Genomic DNA, 22827 nt, shown 5'->3' with positions numbered 1-22827 from the left:
GTGACATTTAAATATAAACATTTACATGTTCAAGCAAGCATTCGTGTGGACTTCTTGGTGATCAGCAATGTCCGTGATGGTACGTCGGCTGCGTTGGTCGTTTGTTCCACTCGGCGGTGACGATGTTGCCGCTACCGAGTCACGGCGTGAACTTGGTTTTAACCATAGACCTTACGTCTAACGAATGGTTTTACCGATAACGATTTTATATATTTGACGTCACCCTGGCAGTAAAAATATGGGTACGGTAATGTACTTTTCTAGGCCACATGTTCAGTTTTAATCGTGTTGAAAAAAATTGTAACTTTTTGTTTGGTGGTGTTATCACCTCACGGTGACCTGCTACGATAACAAACCGGAATTTTCACAGTTGCACCTTAAAACAATGAACCAGTTACCCTGAGCACGATGAATCATCTTCGGAAGACAATGAGTGTTGGCCTGTTTTGTAAACAATTCTTTGTCTGGGACCATGCAGGGCGCACAGGAAATATAACAGGGCGCTGACAATTTAAACAGGGCGCCAATTTCAGATAACAGGGCGCGGCGCCCTGTAAAAACCCCTCGTGGAGAACCCTGAGCTATCGGCAAAATAAAAGAATCTGCGATGTTCTCGAAAGATTCGACATAAAAAATCGTTAAATTGAAAAAAGTATGTGGAATAGATAACTAAAATATGCATTAAATTACAAATACTCGTGGTAAACTAATCCGGCAGTCATGTTTGATGTTTTTTACCGCTTTTCGAATTCAGTACACCCAGAATGCGCTGTTCCCCTATGCAACTTAGATACCAAATCGTTACAGCGCCAACAGCGGTGGGTGGCCGACGGTTGCTGAATGGGGTAGGTCAAAAGGTCATCAGTTTGAATGAAAAATTTAAATTTTTGTTCGAGTTTACATGCAGTCTGCTAGTATATTTGTTTATTTCCGTGTATATACATTTCGTTCGTATTTACTTCCTTCTTTCATGATCGGAAGACGATTATTATAAATACAGCTGTAAATTGAAACCACTGTAGTTGCGTATTTATTGTGAGCAATAAGTGGCAACAGTGTCGGGCGACAATGAATTCAGGCGATTGACACATTGTCATGAATACACTTGATAACTGCTTGCAGACTTCCAGTGGTCATTGTTTATGTTTGGACTCTTGAAACAATAGCAAAATAAAGGGTTGGGCAACTACTCTTTTGTTTAGGCTTGGGAAGAACAATGCAAGCTTTTTACAAATAATTTCAGCTGGATGTACGTTGGTGGACGAGTGATGAGAGTAACTAGGCGGCCGTAAAAATTGAAACCCCTTGTGGAGAACACTGACTGACATGCATTATAAGTTGAGACTTTAGGGAATTTAGTTTTAACTTTCACAATCAACAGAACAAAAATTGTAATGAGAATCTCATAAAAAAATGTTTACAGCGGATGCGAGATATTAAATACCCCAAACTTTCGCACCTGGTAGACAATCAATGAGGGACTTCGCAACATCCCCAGACACTTTCCTAGATACTCTAATGACTGTTGTACACGCAATAAAGTTACATACCCGCTCAATAATAATAATTTTTAATTTTATTTCTTGTTCTTGTATTACAGTGATGTGTCTGATGTAACTGGTGCACCTGAAATGTTGGGAGGTAGAGTTAAGACATTGCATCCAGCTGTACATGGAGGTATGACAGTAAATGATAATTTCATTAGATTTTGTGATAACGGAAAACAGCAGCTGTTGTTGTGATGTCTGTGTGTTGTACTCAAATGTCAGGTGATTATGGGGTAAACCACATCACCAATATTAAATATGTTATGTCACATTAGAACACTTTCCTGTGTTTACATTGGACACAGAAATGTATACATGTAAACCACATCACCAATATTAAATATGTTATGTCACATTAGAACACTTTCCTGTGTTTACATTGGACACAGAAATGTATACATGTAAACCACATCACCAATATTAAATATGTTATGTCACATTAGAACACTTTCCTGTGTTTACATTGGACACAGAAATGTATACATGTAAACCACATCACCAATATTAAATAGGTTATGTCACATTAGAACACTTTCCTGTGTTTACATTGGACACAGAAATGTATACATGTAAACCACATCACCAATATTAAATATGTTATGTCACATTAGAACACTTTCCTGTGTTTACATTGGACACAGAAATGTATACATGTAAACCACATCACCAATATTAAATACGTTATGTCACATTAGAACACTTTCCTGTGTTTACATTGGACACAGAAATGTATACATGTAAACCACATCACCAATATTAAATACGTTATGTCACATTAGAACACTTTCCTGTGTTTACATTGGACACAGAAATGTATACATGTAAACCACATCACCAATATTAAATAGGTTATGTCACATTAGAACACTTTCCTGTGTTTACATTGGACACAGAAATGTATACATGTAAACCACATCACCAATATTAAATATGTTATGTCACATTAGAACACTTTCCTGTGTTTACATTGGACACAGAAATGTATACATGTAAACCACATCACCAATATTAAATAGGTTATGTCACATTAGAACACTTTCCGGTGTTTACATTGGACACAGAAATGTATACATGTAAACCACATCACCAATATTAAATACGTTATGTCACATTAGAACACTTTCCTGTGTTTACATTGGACACAGAAATGTATACATGTAAACCACATCACCAATATTAAATATGTTATGTCACATTAGAACACTTTCCTGTGTTTACATTGGACACAGAAATGTATACATGTAAACCACATCACCAATATTAAATATGTTATGTCACATTAGAACACTTTCCTGTGTTTACATTGGACACAGAAATGTATACATGTAAACCACATCACCAATATTAAATAGGTTATGTCACATTAGAACACTTTCCGGTGTTTACATTGGACACAGAAATGTATACATGTAAACCACATCACCAATATTAAATACGTTATGTCACATTAGAACACTTTCCTGTGTTTACATTGGACACAGAAATGTATACATGTAAACCACATCACCAATATTAAATATGTTATGTCACATTAGAACACTTTCCTGTGTTTACATTGGACACAGAAATGTATACATGTAAACCACATCACCAATATTAAATAGGTTATGTCACATTAGAACACTTTCCTGTGTTTACATTGGACACAGAAATGTATACATGTAAACCACATCACCAATATTAAATATGTTATGTCACATTAGAACACTTTCCTGTGTTTACATTGGACACAGAAATGTATACATGTAAACCACATCACCAATATTAAATATGTTATGTCACATTAGAACACTTTCCTGTGTTTACATTGGACACAGAAATGTATACATGTAAACCACATCACCAATATTAAATAGGTTATGTCACATTAGAACACTTTCCTGTGTTTACATTGGACACAGAAATGTATACATGTAAACCACATCACCAATATTAAATAGGTTATGTCACATTAGAACACTTTCCTGTGTTTACATTGGACACAGAAATGTATACATGTAAACCACATCACCAATATTAAATAGGTTATGTCACATTAGAACACTTTCCTGTGTTTACATTGGACACAGAAATGTATACATGTAAACCACATCACCAATATTAAATATGTTATGTCACATTAGAACACTTTCCTGTGTTTACATTGGACACAGAAATGTATACATGTAAACCACATCACCAATATTAAATATGTTATGTCACATTAGAACACTTTCCTGTGTTTACAGTGGACACAGAAATGTATACATGTAACTCGTAATAAAACCATAATCCTGTCACTGATCACAAATGTTCACACAGAGAAAAACAATTTTCATCAGCATTTTTTGCTATCATCTTTTAGTAAATTACATTTATTAGTACAAACAGAAAAATCATTCCGCAAAGTATGGACTGGAGCAGTACTGACTCTCAACGATCTCTGCTGTGTGTTGGTCGATAAACGTGCTTTGTTGTATTCAAATAACCTCATGAATATTCATAGTTTATATTTTTATGGCATAACACCTGTAGGAATCAGAGAACACTATTGGCTTTAGTTAACATGTAATGTAAAATTTCTCATAATTTATATTCTGTTCTTAGATTATTATGTGTTATGTTTTTGCAGGCATTTTGGCACGTAATTCAGAAAGTGACCGTGCTGACATGGAAAAACAAGATTTTAAATACATCAAGTAAGTTATGACAGAATGCTAAACGCTTATACAAAATGCATCTCATTGGTCATTCAATCCTTCATACCTACCAGCTAACCAATTACAGAACACCTTTCTATTTGCTCTCATTGGTCATTGAATCCTTCATACCTACCAGCTAACCAATTACAGAACACCTTTCTAATTGCTCTCATTGGTCATTCAATCCTTCATACCTACCAGCTAACCAATTAAAGAACACCTTTCTATTTGCTCTCATTGGTCATTGAATCCTTCATACCTACCAGCTAACCAATTACAGAACACCTTTCTAATTGCTCTCATTGGTCATTCAATCCTTCATACCTACCAGCTAACCAATTAAAGAACACCTTTCTATTTGCTCTCATTGGTCATTGAATCCTTCATACCTACCAGCTAACCAATTACAGAACACCTTTCTATTTGATCTCATTGGTCATTCAATGCTTCATACCTACCAGCTAACCAATTACAGAACACCTTTCTATTTGCTCTCATTGGTCATTGAATCCTTCATACCTACCAGCTAACCAATTACAGAACACCTTTGTATTTGCTCTCATTGGTCATTCAATCCTTCATACCTACCAGCTATACAATTACAGAACACCTTTGTATTTGCTCTCATTCACAATTTGATTTGGGCGTTGACTGTTAAATATTATAAATATCTATTTGTCTCATTACCATTATGCTGTTTACCTGTAGGTTGGTTGCTTGTAATTTGTATCCATTTGTAAACACTGTATCAAAAGAAGATGTGACTGTAGCAGAAGCTGTGGAACAAATTGATATTGGTAAGTAAAAAGGTGATGCTAATATGACTCTATATACTAGCAATGTAAATGTATATAAATATGGGTATATAAATGGCATGTGTGGGTATACTTAACATGGGTGGGTATACTAGGCAATGTAAATGTATATAAATATGGGTATATAAATGGCACGTGTGGATATACTTCACATGGGTGGATATATTAGGCAATGTAAATGTATATAAATATGGGTATATAAATGGCACATGTTTGTGGGTATACTTCACATGGGTGGGTATACTAGGCAATGTAAATGTATATAAATATGGGTATATAAATGGCATGTGTGGGTATACTTCACATGGGTGGGTATACTAGGCAATGTAAATGTATATAAATATGGGTATATAAATGGCATGTGTGGGTATACTTAACATGGGTGGGTATACTATGCAATGTAAATGTATATAAATATGGGTATCGAAATGGCATGTGTGGGTATACTTCACATGGGTGGGTATACAAGGCAGTGTAAATGTATATAAATATGGGTATAATAATAATAATCTTTATTGAAACCGTATCCCGGAGTGGGATCTTAGTTGAAAATACAATAAAGTAATACAAAAAAGATAGCAAACAAAAAAAAAAAAAAACACAAGACATTCAAAGACAATAGAAAATAAAAAAATAAAATTAAATTATTTGGCGGTTGGTTGAGGCAACTGGCATTTTAAGATTTTTTCTTGTCGTAATTTGAAACAAGTGTGGATGAATTTTCCTAGTTCAATGATTGTTTTGTCATTTTTAATTTTTAGTATATTTGTAAGTTTTTCGTCATCTGTCCCCAAGTTGCTTATATTGTATTTAATATTCTTGATCATGATTTCTCGTTCCTTCTTGTATAAATCACAATTGAGAAGAAAATGTTTTTCGTTTTCAATTTCCTGTTTGTCACAAACTGGGCAAATTCGGTCCTCCGCTAAAATGTTATTATATCTGCCCCTTTATATAAATGGCATGTGTGGGTATACTTCACATGGGTGGGTATACTAGGCAGTGTAAATGTATATAAATATGGGTATATAAATGGCATGTGTGGGTATACTTCACATGGGTGGATATATTAGGCAATGTAAATGTATATAAATATGGGTATATAAATGGCATGTGTGGGTATACCCCACATGGGTGGGGATACTAGGCAATGTAAATGTATATAAATATAGGTATATAAATGGCACATGTTTGTGGGTATACTTCACATGGGTGGGTATACTAGGCAGTGTAAATGTATATAAATATGGGTATAAAATGGCATGTGTGGGTATACTTCACATGGGTGGGTATACTAGGCAGTGTAAATATATATAAATATGGGTATATAAATGGCATGTATGAGTATACTTCACATGGGTGGGTATACTAGGCAGTGTAAATGTATATAAATATGGGTATATAAATGGCATGTGTGGGTATACCCCACATGGGTGTGTATACTAGGCAATGTAAATGTATATAAATATGGGTATATAAATGGCATGTGTGGGTATACTTCACATGGGTGTGTATACTAGGCAATGTAAATGTATATAAATATGGGTATATAAATGGCATGTGTGGGTATACTAGGCAATGTAAATGTATATAAATATGGGTATATAAATGGCATGTGTGGGTATACCCCACATGGGTGTGTATACTAGGCAATGTAAATGTATATAAATATGGGTATATAAATGGCATGTGTGGGTATACTTCACAGGGGTGTGTATACTAGGCAATGTAAATGTTTATAAATATGGGTATATAAATGGCACATGTTTGTGGGTATACTTCACATGGGTGGGTATACTAGGCGTGGTGTAAATGTATATAAATATGGGTATATAAATGGCATATGTGGGTATACTTCACATGGGTGGGTATACTAGGCAATGTAAATGTATATAAATATGGGTATATAAATGGCATGTATGGGTATACCCCACATGGGTGGGTATACTAGGCAATGTAAATGTATATAAATATGGGTATATAAATGGCATGTGTGGGTATACCCCACATGGGTGTGTATACTAGGCAATGTAAATGTATATAAATATGGGTATATAAATGGCACATGTTTGTGGGTATACTTCACATGGGTGGGTATACTAGGCGCAGTGTAAATGTATATAAATATGGGTATATAAATGGCATGTGTGGGTATACCCCACATGGGTGGGTATACTAGGCAATGTAAATGTATATAAATATGGGTATATAAATGGCATGTGTGGGTATACCCCACATGGGTGGGTATACTAGGCAATGTAAATGTATATAAATATGGGTATATAAATGGCATGTGTGGGTATACCCCACATGGGTGTGTATACTAGGCAATGTAAATGTATATAAATATGGGTATATAAATGGCACATGTTTGTGGGTGTACTTCACATGGGTGGGTATACTAGGCGCAGTGTAAATGTATATAAATATGGGTATATAAATGGCATATGTGGGTATACTTCACATGGGTGGGTATACTAGGCAATGTAAATGTATATAAATATGGGTATATAAATGGCATGTGTGGGTATACCCCACATGGGTGTGTATACTAGGCAATGTAAATGTATATAAATATGGGTATATAAATGGCATGTGTGGGTATACCCCACATGGGTGGGTATACTAGGCAATGTAAATGTATATAAATATGGGTATATAAATGGCATGTGTGGGTATACCCCACATGGGTGGGTATACTAGGCAATGTAAATGTATATAAATATGGGTATATAAATGGCACATGTTTGTGGGTATACTTCACATGGGTGGGTATACTAGGCGCAGTGTAAATGTATATAAATATGGGTATATAAATGGCATGTGTGGGTATACCCCACATGGGTGGGTATACTAGGCAATGTAAATGTATATAAATATGGGTATATAAATGGCATGTGTGGGTATACCCCACATGGGTGGGTATACTAGGCAATGTAAATGTATATAAATATGGGTATATAAATGGCATGTGTGGGTATACCCCACATGGGTGTGTATACTAGGCAATGTAAATGTATATAAATATGGGTATATAAATGGCACATGTTTGTGGGTGTACTTCACATGGGTGGGTATACTAGGCGCAGTGTAAATGTATATAAATATGGGTATATAAATGGCATATGTGGGTATACTTCACATGGGTGGGTATACTAGGCAATGTAAATGTATATAAATATGGGTATATAAATGGCATGTGTGGGTATACCCCACATGGGTGTGTATACTAGGCAATGTAAATGTATATAAATATGGGTATATAAATGGCATGTGTGGGTATACCCCACATGGGTGGGTATACTAGGCAATGTAAATGTATATAAATATGGGTATATAAATGGCATGTGTGGGTATACCCCACATGGGTGGGTATACTAGGCAATGTAAATGTATATAAATATGGGTATATAAATGGCATGTGTGGGTATACCCCACATGGGTGGGTATACTAGGCAATGTAAATGTATATAAATATGGGTATATAAATGGCACATGTTTGTGGGTATACTTCACATGGGTGGGTATACTAGGCGCAGTGTTAATGTATATAAATATGGGTATATAAATGGCATATGTGGGTATACTTCACATGGGTGGGTATACTAGGCAATGTAAATGTATATAAATATGGGTATATAAATGGCATGTGTGGGTATACCCCACATGGGTGGGTATACTAGGCAATGTAAATGTATATAAATATGGGTATATAAATGGCACATGTTTGTGGGTATACTTCACATGGGTGGGTATACTAGGCGCAGTGTAAATGTATATAAATATGGGTATATAAATGGCATATGTGGGTATACTTCACATGGGTGGGTATACTAGGCAATGTAAATGTATATAAATATGGGTATATGAATGGAATGTGTGGGTATACTTCACATGGGTGGGTATACTAGGCAATGTAAATGTATATAAATATGGGTATATAAATGGCATATGTGGGTATACTTTGCATGGGTGTGGGTATACTAGGCAGTCAGGGTTTTTTCTAAGGAAAAACTGCAGGAGCCCTGCAATTTAACGGCGCCACCAAGTGAATTTTATGGTTGCCAGAGGATCTGCTCCCCAGGGTGAGGGACCGCATGGCCATGGCATGAGGGTGCTGCGCCCCTGTTCCTTTGTTTAAAACATCTCTGGGCAGTAGTTGGTATACTAGGTGGTAGTTGGTATACTAGGTGGTAGTTGGTATACTAGGTGGTAGTTGGTATACTAGGTGGTAGTTGGTATACAAGTCATAGGTGGGTATATTAGGCAATCGGTTGATGTAACATTGGTGCAATAGTTGGGTATATGTAAGTCATGGTGGCAATAGATGGGTATACTAGGCATACCTTACCTGGGTAGGTACATGTACACTAGGCAATATATGGGAATATACATGTCATGGTGGCAATAGGTAGGTATACTAGGCATAGATGGGTATACTAGGCATACCTTACCTGGGTAGGTACATGTACACTAGGCAATATATGGGAATATATAAGTCATGGTGGCAATAGATGGGTATACTAGGCATACCTTACCTGGGTAGGTACATGTACACTAGGCAATATATGGTAATATACATGTCATGATGGCAATAGGTGGGTATACTAGGCATAGATGGGTATACTAGGCATACCTTACTTGGGTAGGTACATGTACACTAGGCAATATATGGGAATATATAAGTCATGGTGGCAATAGGTGGGTATACTAGGCATACCTTACCTGGGTAGGTACATGTACACTAGGCAATATATGGGAATATACATGTCATGGTGGCAATAGATGGGTATACTAGGCATAGATGGGTATACTAGGCATACCTTACCTGGGTAGGTACATGTACACTAGGCAATATATGGTAATATACATGTCATGGTGGCAATAGGTGGGTATACTAGGCATACCTTACTTGGGTAGGTACATGTACACTAGGCAATATATGGTAATATACATGTCATGGTGGCGATAGGTGGGTATACTAGGCATAGATGGGTATACTAGGCATAGATGGGTATACTAGGCATACCTTATTTGGGTAGGTACATGTACACTAGGCAATATATGGGAATATACATGTCATGGTGGCAATAGATGGGTATACTAGGCATAGATGGGTATACTAGGCATACCTTACCTGGGTAGGTACATGTACACCAGGCAATATATGGGAATATACATGTCATGGTGGCAATAGATGGGTATACTAGGCATACCTTACCTGGGTAGGTACATGTACACTAGGCAATATATGGTAATATACATGTCATGGTGGCGATAGGTGGGTATACTAGGCATAGATGGGTATACTAGGCATACCTTATTTGGGTAGGTACATGTACACTAGGCAATATATGGGAATATACATGTCATGGTGGCAATAGATGGGTATACTAGGCATAGATGGGTATACTAGGCATACCTTACCTGGGTAGGTACATGTACACGAGGCAATATATGGGAATATACATGTCATGGTGGCAATAGATGGGTATACTAGGCATACCTTACCTGGATAGGTACATGTACACTAGGCAATATATGGTAATATACATGTCATGGTGGCAATAGGTGGGTATACTTGGCATAGATGGGTATACTAGGCATACCTTACCTGGGTAGGTACATGTACACTAGGAAATATATGGTAATATACATGTCATGGTGGCGATAGGTGGGTATACTAGGCATAGATGGGTATACTAGGCATAGATGGGTATACTAGGCATACCTTATTTGGGTAGGTACATGTACACTAGGCAATATATGGGAATATACATGTCATGGTGGTAATAGGTGGGTATACTAGGCATAGATGGGTATACTAGGCATACCTTACTTGGGTAGGTACATGTACACTAGGCAATATATGGGAATATACATGTCATACAATTCATAGTTAGGCTGTACAATTCATAGTTAGATATACCTTACTTTTGTTGGCAACTTGTGGATATATACTACCTTGATGAGTGTGTTAGTCAATGCATGGGTGAAGATGGGTGGGTGTAATTGAAATGGGTGGATATAAAGTGGTATTACAGGTAAATTCTACAACATCATAAAATCCATTTATCTGAACTCAACAGGATGTGTTAAACTTAAACAGTGTGTAACAGACAGCTTCACAATTAATAGAGGAATTAGACAAGGGGATGGACTCAGCCCACTCCTTTTCAATATCTATGTAAATGACATTAAAACATCATTAGACTTGGCTCATAATGACCCACCAAGTCTCCTAAACACAAGTCTCCCATGTCTGCTATATGCAGACGACCTTGTAGTATTATCCCAATCACATACTGGCTTACAAAATGCCATAAATTCTCTTGAAACTTACTGTCAGAAATGGAAACTCAATATTAATATCTCTAAGTCAAAAATCATCATGTTTAGTAGGTCAAAAAAATCACAGGACAAACTAAAATTCTATGTTGATGGAAAGGAACTTGAAAATACAAAAACCTACACATACCTCGGCATTAAACTACACAAATCAGGTAAATTCATCGGAGCACAAGAAGACCTCAGAGCTAGAGCAATGAAGGCATGTTTCAAAATGAAACAAATGCTATTCTCAGAAAAACTAACTCCAATCAAAACATACTTAAAAATGTTCGATGCAATTGTAAAACCAATTATGCTTTACTGCAGTGAAATTTGGACGAGCGAGAACATCAATAAATCGCATCTAATGGCAAATCTGTCAACACCAATGGAAAAAGTACAAATACATTTCTGCAAATACCTTCTAAAAGTAAATAGCAAAGCAAGTAATTTGGCAAGCCTACTAGAGTTGGGAAGATATCCTCTCCTAGCATCAAGCTTAAAATATATGATCAAATATTGGATCAAAATTAATAATTCTAACCCAAATTCGCTAGTACATGAAGCTTACAATCTTGGGATACATCTTGATAAAAAAGGAAAAGACAACTGGGTAACAGACATAAAACAAATTTTAGAAAATTTAAATATGGGAAATATTTGGGAAAACCATAAATCTCTTGATGAAAAACAAATCACTGAAACAGTAACGCGCAAACTAGAACAATCCTTTGAAATACATAGTACAGAAACATTACACGATGACAATAAAGGTAAAAACCATAAAAACAAGTTACGAACCTATAGGAAAATTAAAACAGAATTTGCATATGAAAAATATCTCACCACAATCAAAAATCCAAATCATAGAGCAGCTATGACAAAACTCAGAATAAGTGCTCATACCCTTCAAATCGAAAGGGGCAGATATAATAACATTTTAGCGGAGGACCGAATTTGCCCAGTTTGTGACAAACAGGAAATTGAAAACGAAAAACATTTTCTTCTCAATTGTGATTTATACAAGAAGGAACGAGAAATCATGATCAAGAATATTAAATACAATATAAGCAACTTGGGGACGGATGACGAAAAACTTACAAATATACTAAAAATTAAAAATGACAAAACAATCATTGAACTAGGAAAATTCATCCACACTTGTTTCAAATTACGACAAGAAAAAATCTTAAAATGCCAGTTGCCTCAACCAACCGCCAAATAATTTAATTTTATTTTTTATTTTCTATTGTCTTTGAATGTCTTGTGTTATTTTTTATCTTTTTTGTATTACTTTATTGTATTTTCAACTAAGATCCCACTCCGGGATACGGTTTCAATAAAGATTATTATTATTATTATTATTATTACTTGAAATGGGCGAGTGTACTTGAAATGGGTAGGTGTACTTGAAATGGGCGGGTGTACATGAAATGGACGGGTGTACATGAAATGGGCGGGTGTACATGAAATGGGCGGGTGTACATGAAATGGGCGGGTGTACATGAAATGGGCGGGTGTACATGAAATGGGCGGGTGTACATGAAATGGGCGGGTGTACTTGAAATGGGTGGGTGTACTTGAAATGGGTGGGTGTACTTGGGTTGGGCGGGTGTACTTGGGTTGGGCGGGTGTACTTGGGTTGGGCGGGTGTACTTGGGATGGGCGGGTGTACTTGGGATGGGCGGGTGTACTTGGGATGGGCGGGTGTACTTGAAATGAGCGAGTGTACTTGAAATGGGCGAGTGTACTTGAAATTGATGGGTGTACTTGAAATGGGCGGGTGTGCTTGAAATGGGCGGGTGTACTTGAAATGGGCGGGTGTACTTGAAATGGGCGGGTGTACTTGAAATGGGTGGTTGTGCTTGAAATGAGTGGTTGTGCTTGAAAAGGGTGGGTAAAGGTCACCTGTATCGTCTTTCTGTAATATTTGTAATGTTTATTGTAGGTGGAGTTACATTACTCAGAGCTGCAGCCAAGAATCATGGCAGAGTGACAGTAGTATGTGATCCAAATGACTACAACAGGTAATAATACACACTATAAAATAAATAGATGCAAAAATAAAATAGCAAAAATTACATGAATAAAAAGACAGGCTGCTGTTTATTTGAAAGAAAAGTACCAGCAGACAACATTTCAACAATTCCAAAAATGGCGGCCATGTACAGAACAGCTTTATTTGCATAATCTATAAATAGCATAGTTACCAAGCAACATAGAGGGTGATATTGTTGAATCCACTTGCATAGTGAAATACATACATAGGCATTTGTAAAGAACCAAAAAGCTAAGACTACCGACAAAAAACAAAATAAAGAAAAAAGAACAAAATTAATTTTCGCTATTGTTGCTAAAAGGATGAATCAATGAAAATAAAATCCAGCAAGAACATTTTTTTCGATATTTTACATTCATTACATCATTGAACAGTGAAAATAAATATTAAACAAAATAGCCAAAATCTATTTCAACAAAAATAAGGTATTTTACATTATGCCAAATACCAGGAGGAATTTTTACTGATGTGCCATACGACCTTAGACCTATAAAACATGACTTGTATTAATAAGTTTATTTATTCTGATTAAACATTTTTTCTAGAATTGCAGATGAAATGTCAAGTTCAGAAACTCATGACACAACAGCAGATACAAGGAAAATGCTTGCTGTCAAGGTTGGTATCAACTCAGTCAATAATATGGGATATGTATGTATGATGGCAATAAAGTGGTTGTGTTCACTGACAGATACCGTAGATTGTTCCCATCACAATAATTTCAGTGACCAGAGTTCAATCATCTGATATGTTGTAGTTTTTGATGTAAACTGTGATAGAATGTCACATGAAATAATCTTAAAGGACGCTGGTCGCTGTGCTACGCATGCACTAAATATGGGTCTCAGATGAACAAAGATGGTGACTTTGACTGTTACATAGACCAATGACTAAAAACTGAGATGTTACAAAACTTTAACTAAGTAATGCCATTTTAATTTTTATTGTAAGTGCATTTATTCTTTTACTGCATTCTATCATTCATTTCTAGGCATTCAACCACACAGCAGAGTATGATGGCGCTATTTCAAATTATTTTCGAAAGGAATACAGTCAGGGTGTGTCTCAGTTACCGCTACGATATGGAATGAATCCTCATCAAAAGCCAGCACAGTTGTACACGACACTACCACAACTGCCGGTCAAAGTCCTCAATGGTTCTCCTGGATTTATTAATCTGTGTGACGCTTTCAATTCATGGCAGTTAGTACGAGAGCTGAAGACTGCCCTCAACCTACCAGCTGCTGCATCTTTTAAACATGTCAGCCCAGCAGGTAAGTACTTGAATTGAAGACCGCCCTCAACCTACTGGCGCTGCATCATTCAGTGCCACATCATTGATATTGGATCACTTGGTGTCACATCAACTGGTGTCGCATCAACTGGTGTCGCATCAACTGGTGTCACATCAACTGGTGTCGCATCAACTGGTGTCGCATCAACTGGTGTCGCATCAACTGGTGTCACATCAACTGGTGTCGCATCAACTGGTGTCGCATCAACTGGTGTCCAATCAACTGGTGTCGCATCACTTGGTGTCGCATCAACTGGTGTCACATCAACTGGTGTCGCATCAACTGGTGTCGCATCAACTGGTGTCACATCAACTGGTGTCTCATCAACTGGTGTCGCATCAACTGGTGTCGCATCAACTGGTGTCGCATCAACTGGTGTCGCATCAACTGGTGTCGCATCAACTGGTGTCACATCAACTGGTGTCGCATCAACTGGTGTCGCATCAACTGGTGTCACATCAACTGGTGTCACATCAACTGGTGTCGCATCAACTGGTGTCGCATCAACTGGTGTCTCATCAACTGGTGTCGCATCAACTGGTGTCGCATCAACTGGTGTCGCATCAACTGGTGTCGCATCAACTGGTGTCTCATCAACTGGTGTCGCATCAACTGGTGTCGCATCAACTGGTGTCGCATCAACTGGTGTCGCATCAACTGGTGTCACATCAACTGGTGTCGCATCAACTGGTGTCGCATCAACTGGTGTCGCATCAACTGGTGTCGCATCAACTGGTGTCACATCAACTGGTGTCGCATCAACTGGTGTCGCATCAACTGGTGTCACATCAACTGGTGTCACATCAACTGGTGTCGCATCAACTGGTGTCACATCAACTGGTGTCGCATCAACTGGTGTCGCATCAACTGGTGTCGCATCAACTGGTGTCACATCAACTGGTGTCGCATCAACTGGTGTCTCATCAACTTGTGTCGCATCAACTGGTGTCTCATCAACTGGTGTCGCATCAACTGGTGTCGCATCAACTGGTGTCGCATCAACTGGTGTCGCATCAACTGGTGTCGCATAAACTGGTGTCGCATCAACTGGTGTCGCATCAACTGGTGTCACATCAACTGGTGTCGCATCAACTGGTGTCGCATCAACTGGTGTCGCATCAACTGGTGTCGCATCAACTGGTGTCACATCAACTGGTGTCACATCAACTGGTGTCGCATCAACTGGTGTCGCATCAACTGGTGTCGCATCAACTTGGTGTCGCATCAACTGGTGTCACATCAACTGGTGTCGCATCAACTGGTGTCGCATCAACTGGTGTCGCATCAACTGGTGTCGCATCAACTTGGTGTCGCATCACTTGGTATCGTGTCAACTGGTGTCGCGTCAACTGGTGGTCGCGTTAACTGGTGTCGCATCATATGGTGCTACATTGCATGATGACTTATCACGTTTGCAGCATCACTTGGTGTCACATCATTCGATATTGAATCACTTGGTGTCGCATCACTTGGTGCCTCATGCAGTAAAAGAATTAAAGCCATTGCTTCAATACTACATTATTGTAATTCATCATATCTTTGCTGCACTTTTGATAGGTGCTGCCGTGGGTGTTGATCTAAATGAAGACCAGGCCAAACTATGTATGGTAAATGACATGTTACCACAACTAACACCATTAGCTTCTGCATATGCTAGGGCTAGAGGTAAACATACAATTCTTTATTTATACTGACCATTACAACTCTACTGGTGATATCTGAAATCAGCTTGACAAAATCATGTGCATTTATGTGGAGATGGTTTAAGAAATAGTTCCACCACAGGTCAACTACAGAAATGAATTGTAGTTTTCTATGAATTGTGGCAGCTACAGTACTCATTTCGCCGAACCTCCCGCCCGCTTCCGGATTTTGATCGCTTTTTTTTCGCTCGCTTTGTTCAATTCGACCGCGCAATTTCCGCTTTTTTTTCGACCGCGCAAATCCGGAAGTATCTACTCGCGCAATCGCTCGCTCGCTCGCTCGCCTGACAGCGCAACCGCCCGCATTTACAGTTCATTACCTACTGTTTCATGTACAAGTGTATCATTTTTGTTTTTATGATGTTAAAATAAGAATAAATACAATCAGAAATTTATAGAACGACCGGTGGATCACACGGCCATATAAAATTGGTAATAATACATACGCGTAGTAATAATGTCTATCATAAACAAGATCGAACCAAACATGTGAAATCAAATACAACACTGACACAGACACAACTAATAAGAAATAAAACCATTCTATTTTTGGTGGAGAGTGAAAAATGTCTACTGTAGAGTACGGTATTCGTTGAGTAACCGTGTGTAGGGTGACTGTTGTCATGCACGCATGGTTTGGGTTTAACACGGGTCAAGTTGTAGTTATGTTAAAATCCGTGGCACCTATAACAATTGAAGAATATCTGCAGGAATAGTAAGACTGTGAAAAAAACGACTGATCGATTGTTATAGAATGATCGTAGTGTACAATTTGTCAAACAAATACAATACTTGCAAATGTAATGTCGGCCAGCGCCCATCTTACTTGTCCGAAGTTGTCGAAGCCGACATCACTGGAGATCGCGTTTTTTAACTAGGCGGCTGGCAAGCGGACTAACACGTTACATAAAAATGTTGAATTACAATTATGGTTTTTATGTTTGCGCCCAATGTCTCGTTATAAAATAAAGGATTCAAATTTTGCAGGGTATTCCGTTTTTTGCGAACTCTGGGCGAAATACTTTCATGAGCTGTACGTAGTTCACTTACAGCCAAAACAAAGTCAGCTTGGACATTAAGTTGTGAGACGCGACAAAACAAACGCTGCCAGTGATAGCTTACGTGAATAAAAGAACAAAATAAACGCAATCAAAGGCGCCGACCACACGCTTTGGAAATAAATAGAACGCGTTGCTAAGAGGAATCGCACCTGCATCTCGACGACGTCTCCAGTCATGAGCAGGGTTTGCCGCGTCTTAGAAAAATTGAAAGTTAAAAAGAAATCAGTGTCGGGGAACCATTCACAATGTTTGCATGAAAAATCCCACGCGAAAGCGTTTTTTTCCTGTTACAAACACTATGATACCTGAATCCCGATTAATTCATAAATATGAATCGGTAAGGGTCAATTTCCTGCAATCCTTCAAGATTAAATGTGCCTCCGAAAATCTTTCTAACGATGATTGCCATGATTGAGTGCCACCATTTCTGTTCTAAGATTTATTCAGTATAATAATACAAATGTTCACCCCAATAGAGGTGGACATACAGTTTTAGCGACCCGAAGAGCTCATTGTCAACCGAGGCGAAGCACTACGATAAAGACTTCCCGTTCCCAATAAATAATAATAATAATAAAAAAAAAAACTTCTCGTTCCCGACATTATGAAATTCTTTCGTTTTGGGGGAAAAACCCTGAAAAAAAACTGATTTTGACAAGATAATTTAGAAATTGATATTAAGAATAATTCATAACGAAATGTATTCCATATGTACCCATATTTTTTTTTCATAATTACTGATTACACACGAATATTACAGAAAAAAATAGTTTTCTATATTATCTATATTTGTGCCTTTTATTTGTCTTGAATCGTGACTGAAAGGAGCTGGATAAAATTACAAACTATGTAGTGTGTTCGACAACTCATGTATGATCAACAATTTTAATAAATATGATTTTACTTATTAAAATTACTGTATTTTTCTACATAAAAACAAAATAATTTCACAATGTCTTTATTATCATAGCGTTGTTGGTAAAAGTTGAAAATGATACATCCACGTGAACCTGCTTATATGAGATCGAAGGAGTCTCTGTTTTCAACAGCCGTATACATCTAAAACTGCGTCATCGCTAAGTTTCCTTGGTGGACCACGAGCTCTGTTCCTTGTTTGCACGTTATCATGTTCACACAATCGCAGACATTATTTGTAAGGGTGCTCTTTGAAATGGCACATTTTCTCGATGTTTTAGCGAGTGCTCCGCGGGTATATGCTTGTTCTCACATCAGCATAATTTTTCTCGAATTCACTCATCGCTTTCCCACGTGCACTTCTCGTTCTTTGCTGCTAACTTTTTTGCACTCTAATATGTTGTTGTTTTTGTCTTTCTAAACATCGAGTTTATTTTTGACATTCAACGAGATCGCTTGAATTTTGAATTTGATGACGGTTCGAATTTATCCACTTTTACAGTGATCAACATTGCGTTCGAGTAGAGTTACTAGTAATTATAAGCCTGATTTACATTTTTCTTGCGGTGTTTCGTCAATGTATTAAATATAAGTGCTTTGGGAAATAACATAATTATATTGCGCGAGTAAAAGAGTTTGGTGAGACTGTCACAACATACTAAAACAGATGTTTTATTTATTTCCAACGCGCGTGGTCGGCGCCTCTGATTGCGTTTATTTTGTATTTTTGTTTTCAAAATGTATCACTGGCTGCGTTTGTTTTGTTTTCCTCAACAAATTAACTGTTCCGATATCTCTTTCATTTTTCGTCCGGCTGCTGCCAATCCAATAATTCGTCGTCGCATGTAATCAGACAAGCGATTAATCGTCACAGTCATTATACTAGTAGTTTAAGTCCAATTGATTTGTAGAAATTCAGCTATGCGTTAATTATATGTGCAGTTTTGTTTTGCGCACCCAGACACGATCAAAAGTTAACCAATAGATTTTCTGAACTACAGCATTCGTATTACTTGTGCAAATTGAGTAAGAGTCATAGTGTGAGTTGCGTTCGCAAATAACAAAGTGTCAAATTATTTTGAGCGCCGTTCGGAATAAATTTAGTCAAAATCACACAGAAACACACACACACAACACACAAATACTAGTACTCAATAATATCGCGATTGACCAGTCATATAGCTGCTTGAACTACACACACAAGGACGTAAATATGTAAATACAGGTCACAGTTCGACTTGCGTAGCAAACGTTACAATGTGTCAAGTGATTTGAAGGCGTCTTTTTTCCAAAACAGAGAAGCAATAGGCGTTGTATTTTGAATCGTCATTAAAACCTAAATTTATTACGAATAAAAACTTAAGTTTATACATACAATGTACGATCATTGTTACTCCAGCGGTCGGTTAGCAAGCGGACGGTGTTTCTGAAGCCAGTCATAGCAGGAGCGAGCGAGCGAACAAAAGCGAGCGAGCGAGCGAACAAAAGCGAACGCGAGCGAGCGGAAAAAAAGCGGTCGGTTTCCGGTCAGAAAGCAGCGAGCGGTCGGAAATTAAGCGATAAGCGGTCGGAAAAAAAGCGATAAAAGCGGGAGGTTGGGCGGAATGAGTACTGTAGGAATCAACCTCCAATTTTAAAGGAACCAGCTGATGACGTTATAACTCAGAAATTATAGATACCCATTTATATTTATTTATTGAACAAAATCTATTTTTAGGAGCTGATCGTATGTCATCATTTGGTGATTTTGTTGCATTGTCTGACCAATGTGATGTCCCTACTGCCAAGATTATATCCAGAGAGGTAAGGTGATTGGTTACTTAGATATGTATCGGGTGATATGATTGGTTACTCACCCATGTATCGGGCGAGATGATTGGTGTGTTCAAGGAGCAAGTCTGTCATTACATATTATGTGCACACAATATTGGCAATACTACTACGGTTTCATTATATTTGTATACAGGTATCTGATGGTGTCATTGCACCTGGATATGATGATGAAGCATTACAAATACTATCAAAGAAGAAAGGTGGCAACTATTGTGTACTCAAGGTAGGTGGCTATGGCTATCCAGTAATACATACTTTAGGTAGGTTGGCTATAGCTATCCAGTGATACATACTTTAGGTAGGTTGGCTATAGCTATCCAGGTAGGTTGGCTATAGCTATCCAGTGATACATACTTTAGGTAGGTTGGCTATAGCTATCCAATGATACATACTTTAGGTAGGTTGGCTATAGCTATCCAGTGATACATACTTTAGGTATGTTGGCTATAGCTATCCAGTGATACATACTTTAGGTATGTTGGCTATAGCTATCCAGTGATACATACTTTAGGTATGTTGGCTATAGCTACAGTACAGTTCTCGCGGAAGCTTTGGCTTCACTTCAGCGTCAGCTTCGCTTCAGCATCGCATCATGATGGCATTGCTATAGCTTCAGCGTCGCTTCATTGTCGCGACATAAAAGGTTGAGGCGGTTATCGCATCGCTTCATTGTAGCCTCATTATGGCGACAATGTGGCATCAGCTTCGCTTCATCGAACAAAGAAGTAATTTACATATGTAAACAATGCTGAGAAGTATCGTAGTTAGCCGTATGTTCACACCGATACTCTTTGCTGTCTTACACGCAAGCTGTATTATCTAAATGCTCGGTTCAAGCACGGTTACTTCTTCTAGTAACCGTGGTTCAAGCTAAATCATGCATGACCCCGTCCAATTATCAAGATTGACTGTTTATGTTCGGCGACGAATTCTTTCCTTGGCGGCCATTGGAATCAAGCAGGTAGACATCAGGAAGAGATTGGAGGAGGAAGATCGAGTGTTGGTTTCTAAAAATTCGATCGGCAAATTTTTACAACGTTATAGAAAAACAGGACGAATCAAAGACTACAGAAACATTCAGACAAGAACCAAACTCGGAGTGGAGCACTGGGATTTTATTGACAAAGAAATGGAAAAGGACGGCGAGTTGTCAGCAAGAGAGCTTTCTTATAAAATAACCGACGAATTTGGTCTACCGGTGTCAGTGTCCACCGTCAAAAAAGTACGTCGAAAATTAGGATGGCGAAGAACCAAGACACGGTATTGCTAAATGATCAGACAGGTGAACAAACCTAAACGCATGGCATGGGCCGTAAAAATGATGAGAGATGCTGAAACTTTCGATAACGTGATTTTCTCTGACGAAAGTAAGGTCCAGATTCAAAATAGCACCAAGTCACGAATGACGAAGGATGGTCAACAATATATGCACACGATTGATTGTGACATTACAAAACAAAGGTTGGTTTGCTCATGGTTTGTGAACATCAAAAAATAAATAATTAAAATAATGGAAGTCCAAGTTTTGTTGAGACTTTTTTTTCTTCAAACTTGACACTTCTATTCACACAGAGAAAAAGAATAAAGTACATAACTAGGACAATTAAAAATTGGAAAGATTATCGCTTTGAACAAACAAAAAAAAAACGTTGCTAACATGACGTTTTGTTTTATAATACAGCCAAAACAAAGTCAGCTTGGACGTCCAGTTGCGAGACATGACAAAATAAACGCAGCCACTACACGCGCGCTGGAAATGATAGAACACGTTGCAACAAGGAGTCTCACCTGCCTCTTTTCATGCTTTTACTCGGGGAAACTCACACACACACACGTGCTATTTCGGCAACGAAAAAAACACCTGAAGGGACAAGTTTAAATCATGTTTGTATTAACGTAACATGAACGCAACGGTGAATATATGTTTATCAATCATCAAACTAAACATTCGATGTTACATGAAGCAGTCTGCGGCGGTTATGTGGCTAAGACGAAGGACATGTGACATTATTATTATGCTCGTCTACTACACGTTCGAGTAACTTTCCGATAAAAACGTGATTAGTATCAGCAAAAATTTATAGTACTGCATGGAGAATTGCGTATTATTCGTTGTCATCAGACATATACCTGTACAGGATTTTTTGAACAATGTCTAAAATTTCCGAAAGAATATTCGAATACTACTTGGGGCATAGACCTTAGAATATGTATTTTAAGGTATATGGTTTGGGTAAATATGAATTGAATACTTAGTATCCATATGATATTTTGAAAAATCAGCTAAACAGTTCACAACCACGATTATGGTGAATTGCCGAACTCTTAACGAAGACAACGGTTCCGGTCATGAGCAGCTGTGTCATGAAGTTTACAATGTTGAACACTACTTTTCGTTCTCGACATTGTGAAATCATTTCGTTGTTTGGGAGAAAAAAACAAAAAAAAATTATTTTGACAAGAGAAATTTATATTAGGAATAATTCATGACGAAATATATTCCATACGCACCCATAAATTATTTTCATAATTACACACGAATATTACAGAAAAATAGATAATTTGCTATATTCTTGTTAGCACGTCAT

General features: G+C 37.7%; 1 protein-coding gene across 2 annotated transcripts in view; it reads left to right on the top strand.

Moving 5' to 3' along the window:
* LOC144353770 (bifunctional purine biosynthesis protein ATIC-like) overlaps positions 1-22827 on the top strand; it is a 40324-nt gene that overhangs the window by 2790 nt on the left and 14707 nt on the right. Inside the window, exons 3-11 of one of the 2 annotated variants that reach the window (XM_085494180.1) lie at positions 1601-1677; positions 4159-4225; positions 4937-5025; positions 13322-13400; positions 13978-14050; positions 14424-14706; positions 16285-16392; positions 20124-20209; positions 20373-20462. In XM_085494180.1, coding sequence (XP_085350306.1) covers positions 1601-1677; positions 4159-4225; positions 4937-5025; positions 13322-13400; positions 13978-14050; positions 14424-14706; positions 16285-16392; positions 20124-20209; positions 20373-20462 — 952 coding nt within the window. The remainder of the gene's footprint in view (positions 1-1600; positions 1678-4158; positions 4226-4936; positions 5026-13321; positions 13401-13977; positions 14051-14423; positions 14707-16284; positions 16393-20123; positions 20210-20372; positions 20463-22827) is intronic. The other variant, XM_085494181.1, reaches the window with a different exon arrangement.

Source organism: Saccoglossus kowalevskii, chromosome 20 (assembly GCF_978046115.1).
Source record: "Saccoglossus kowalevskii chromosome 20, keSacKowa6.1, whole genome shotgun sequence".
Taxonomy (NCBI): Eukaryota; Metazoa; Hemichordata; class Enteropneusta; family Harrimaniidae; genus Saccoglossus; species Saccoglossus kowalevskii.
This window is presented reverse-complemented; position numbering and strand designations above follow the sequence as displayed.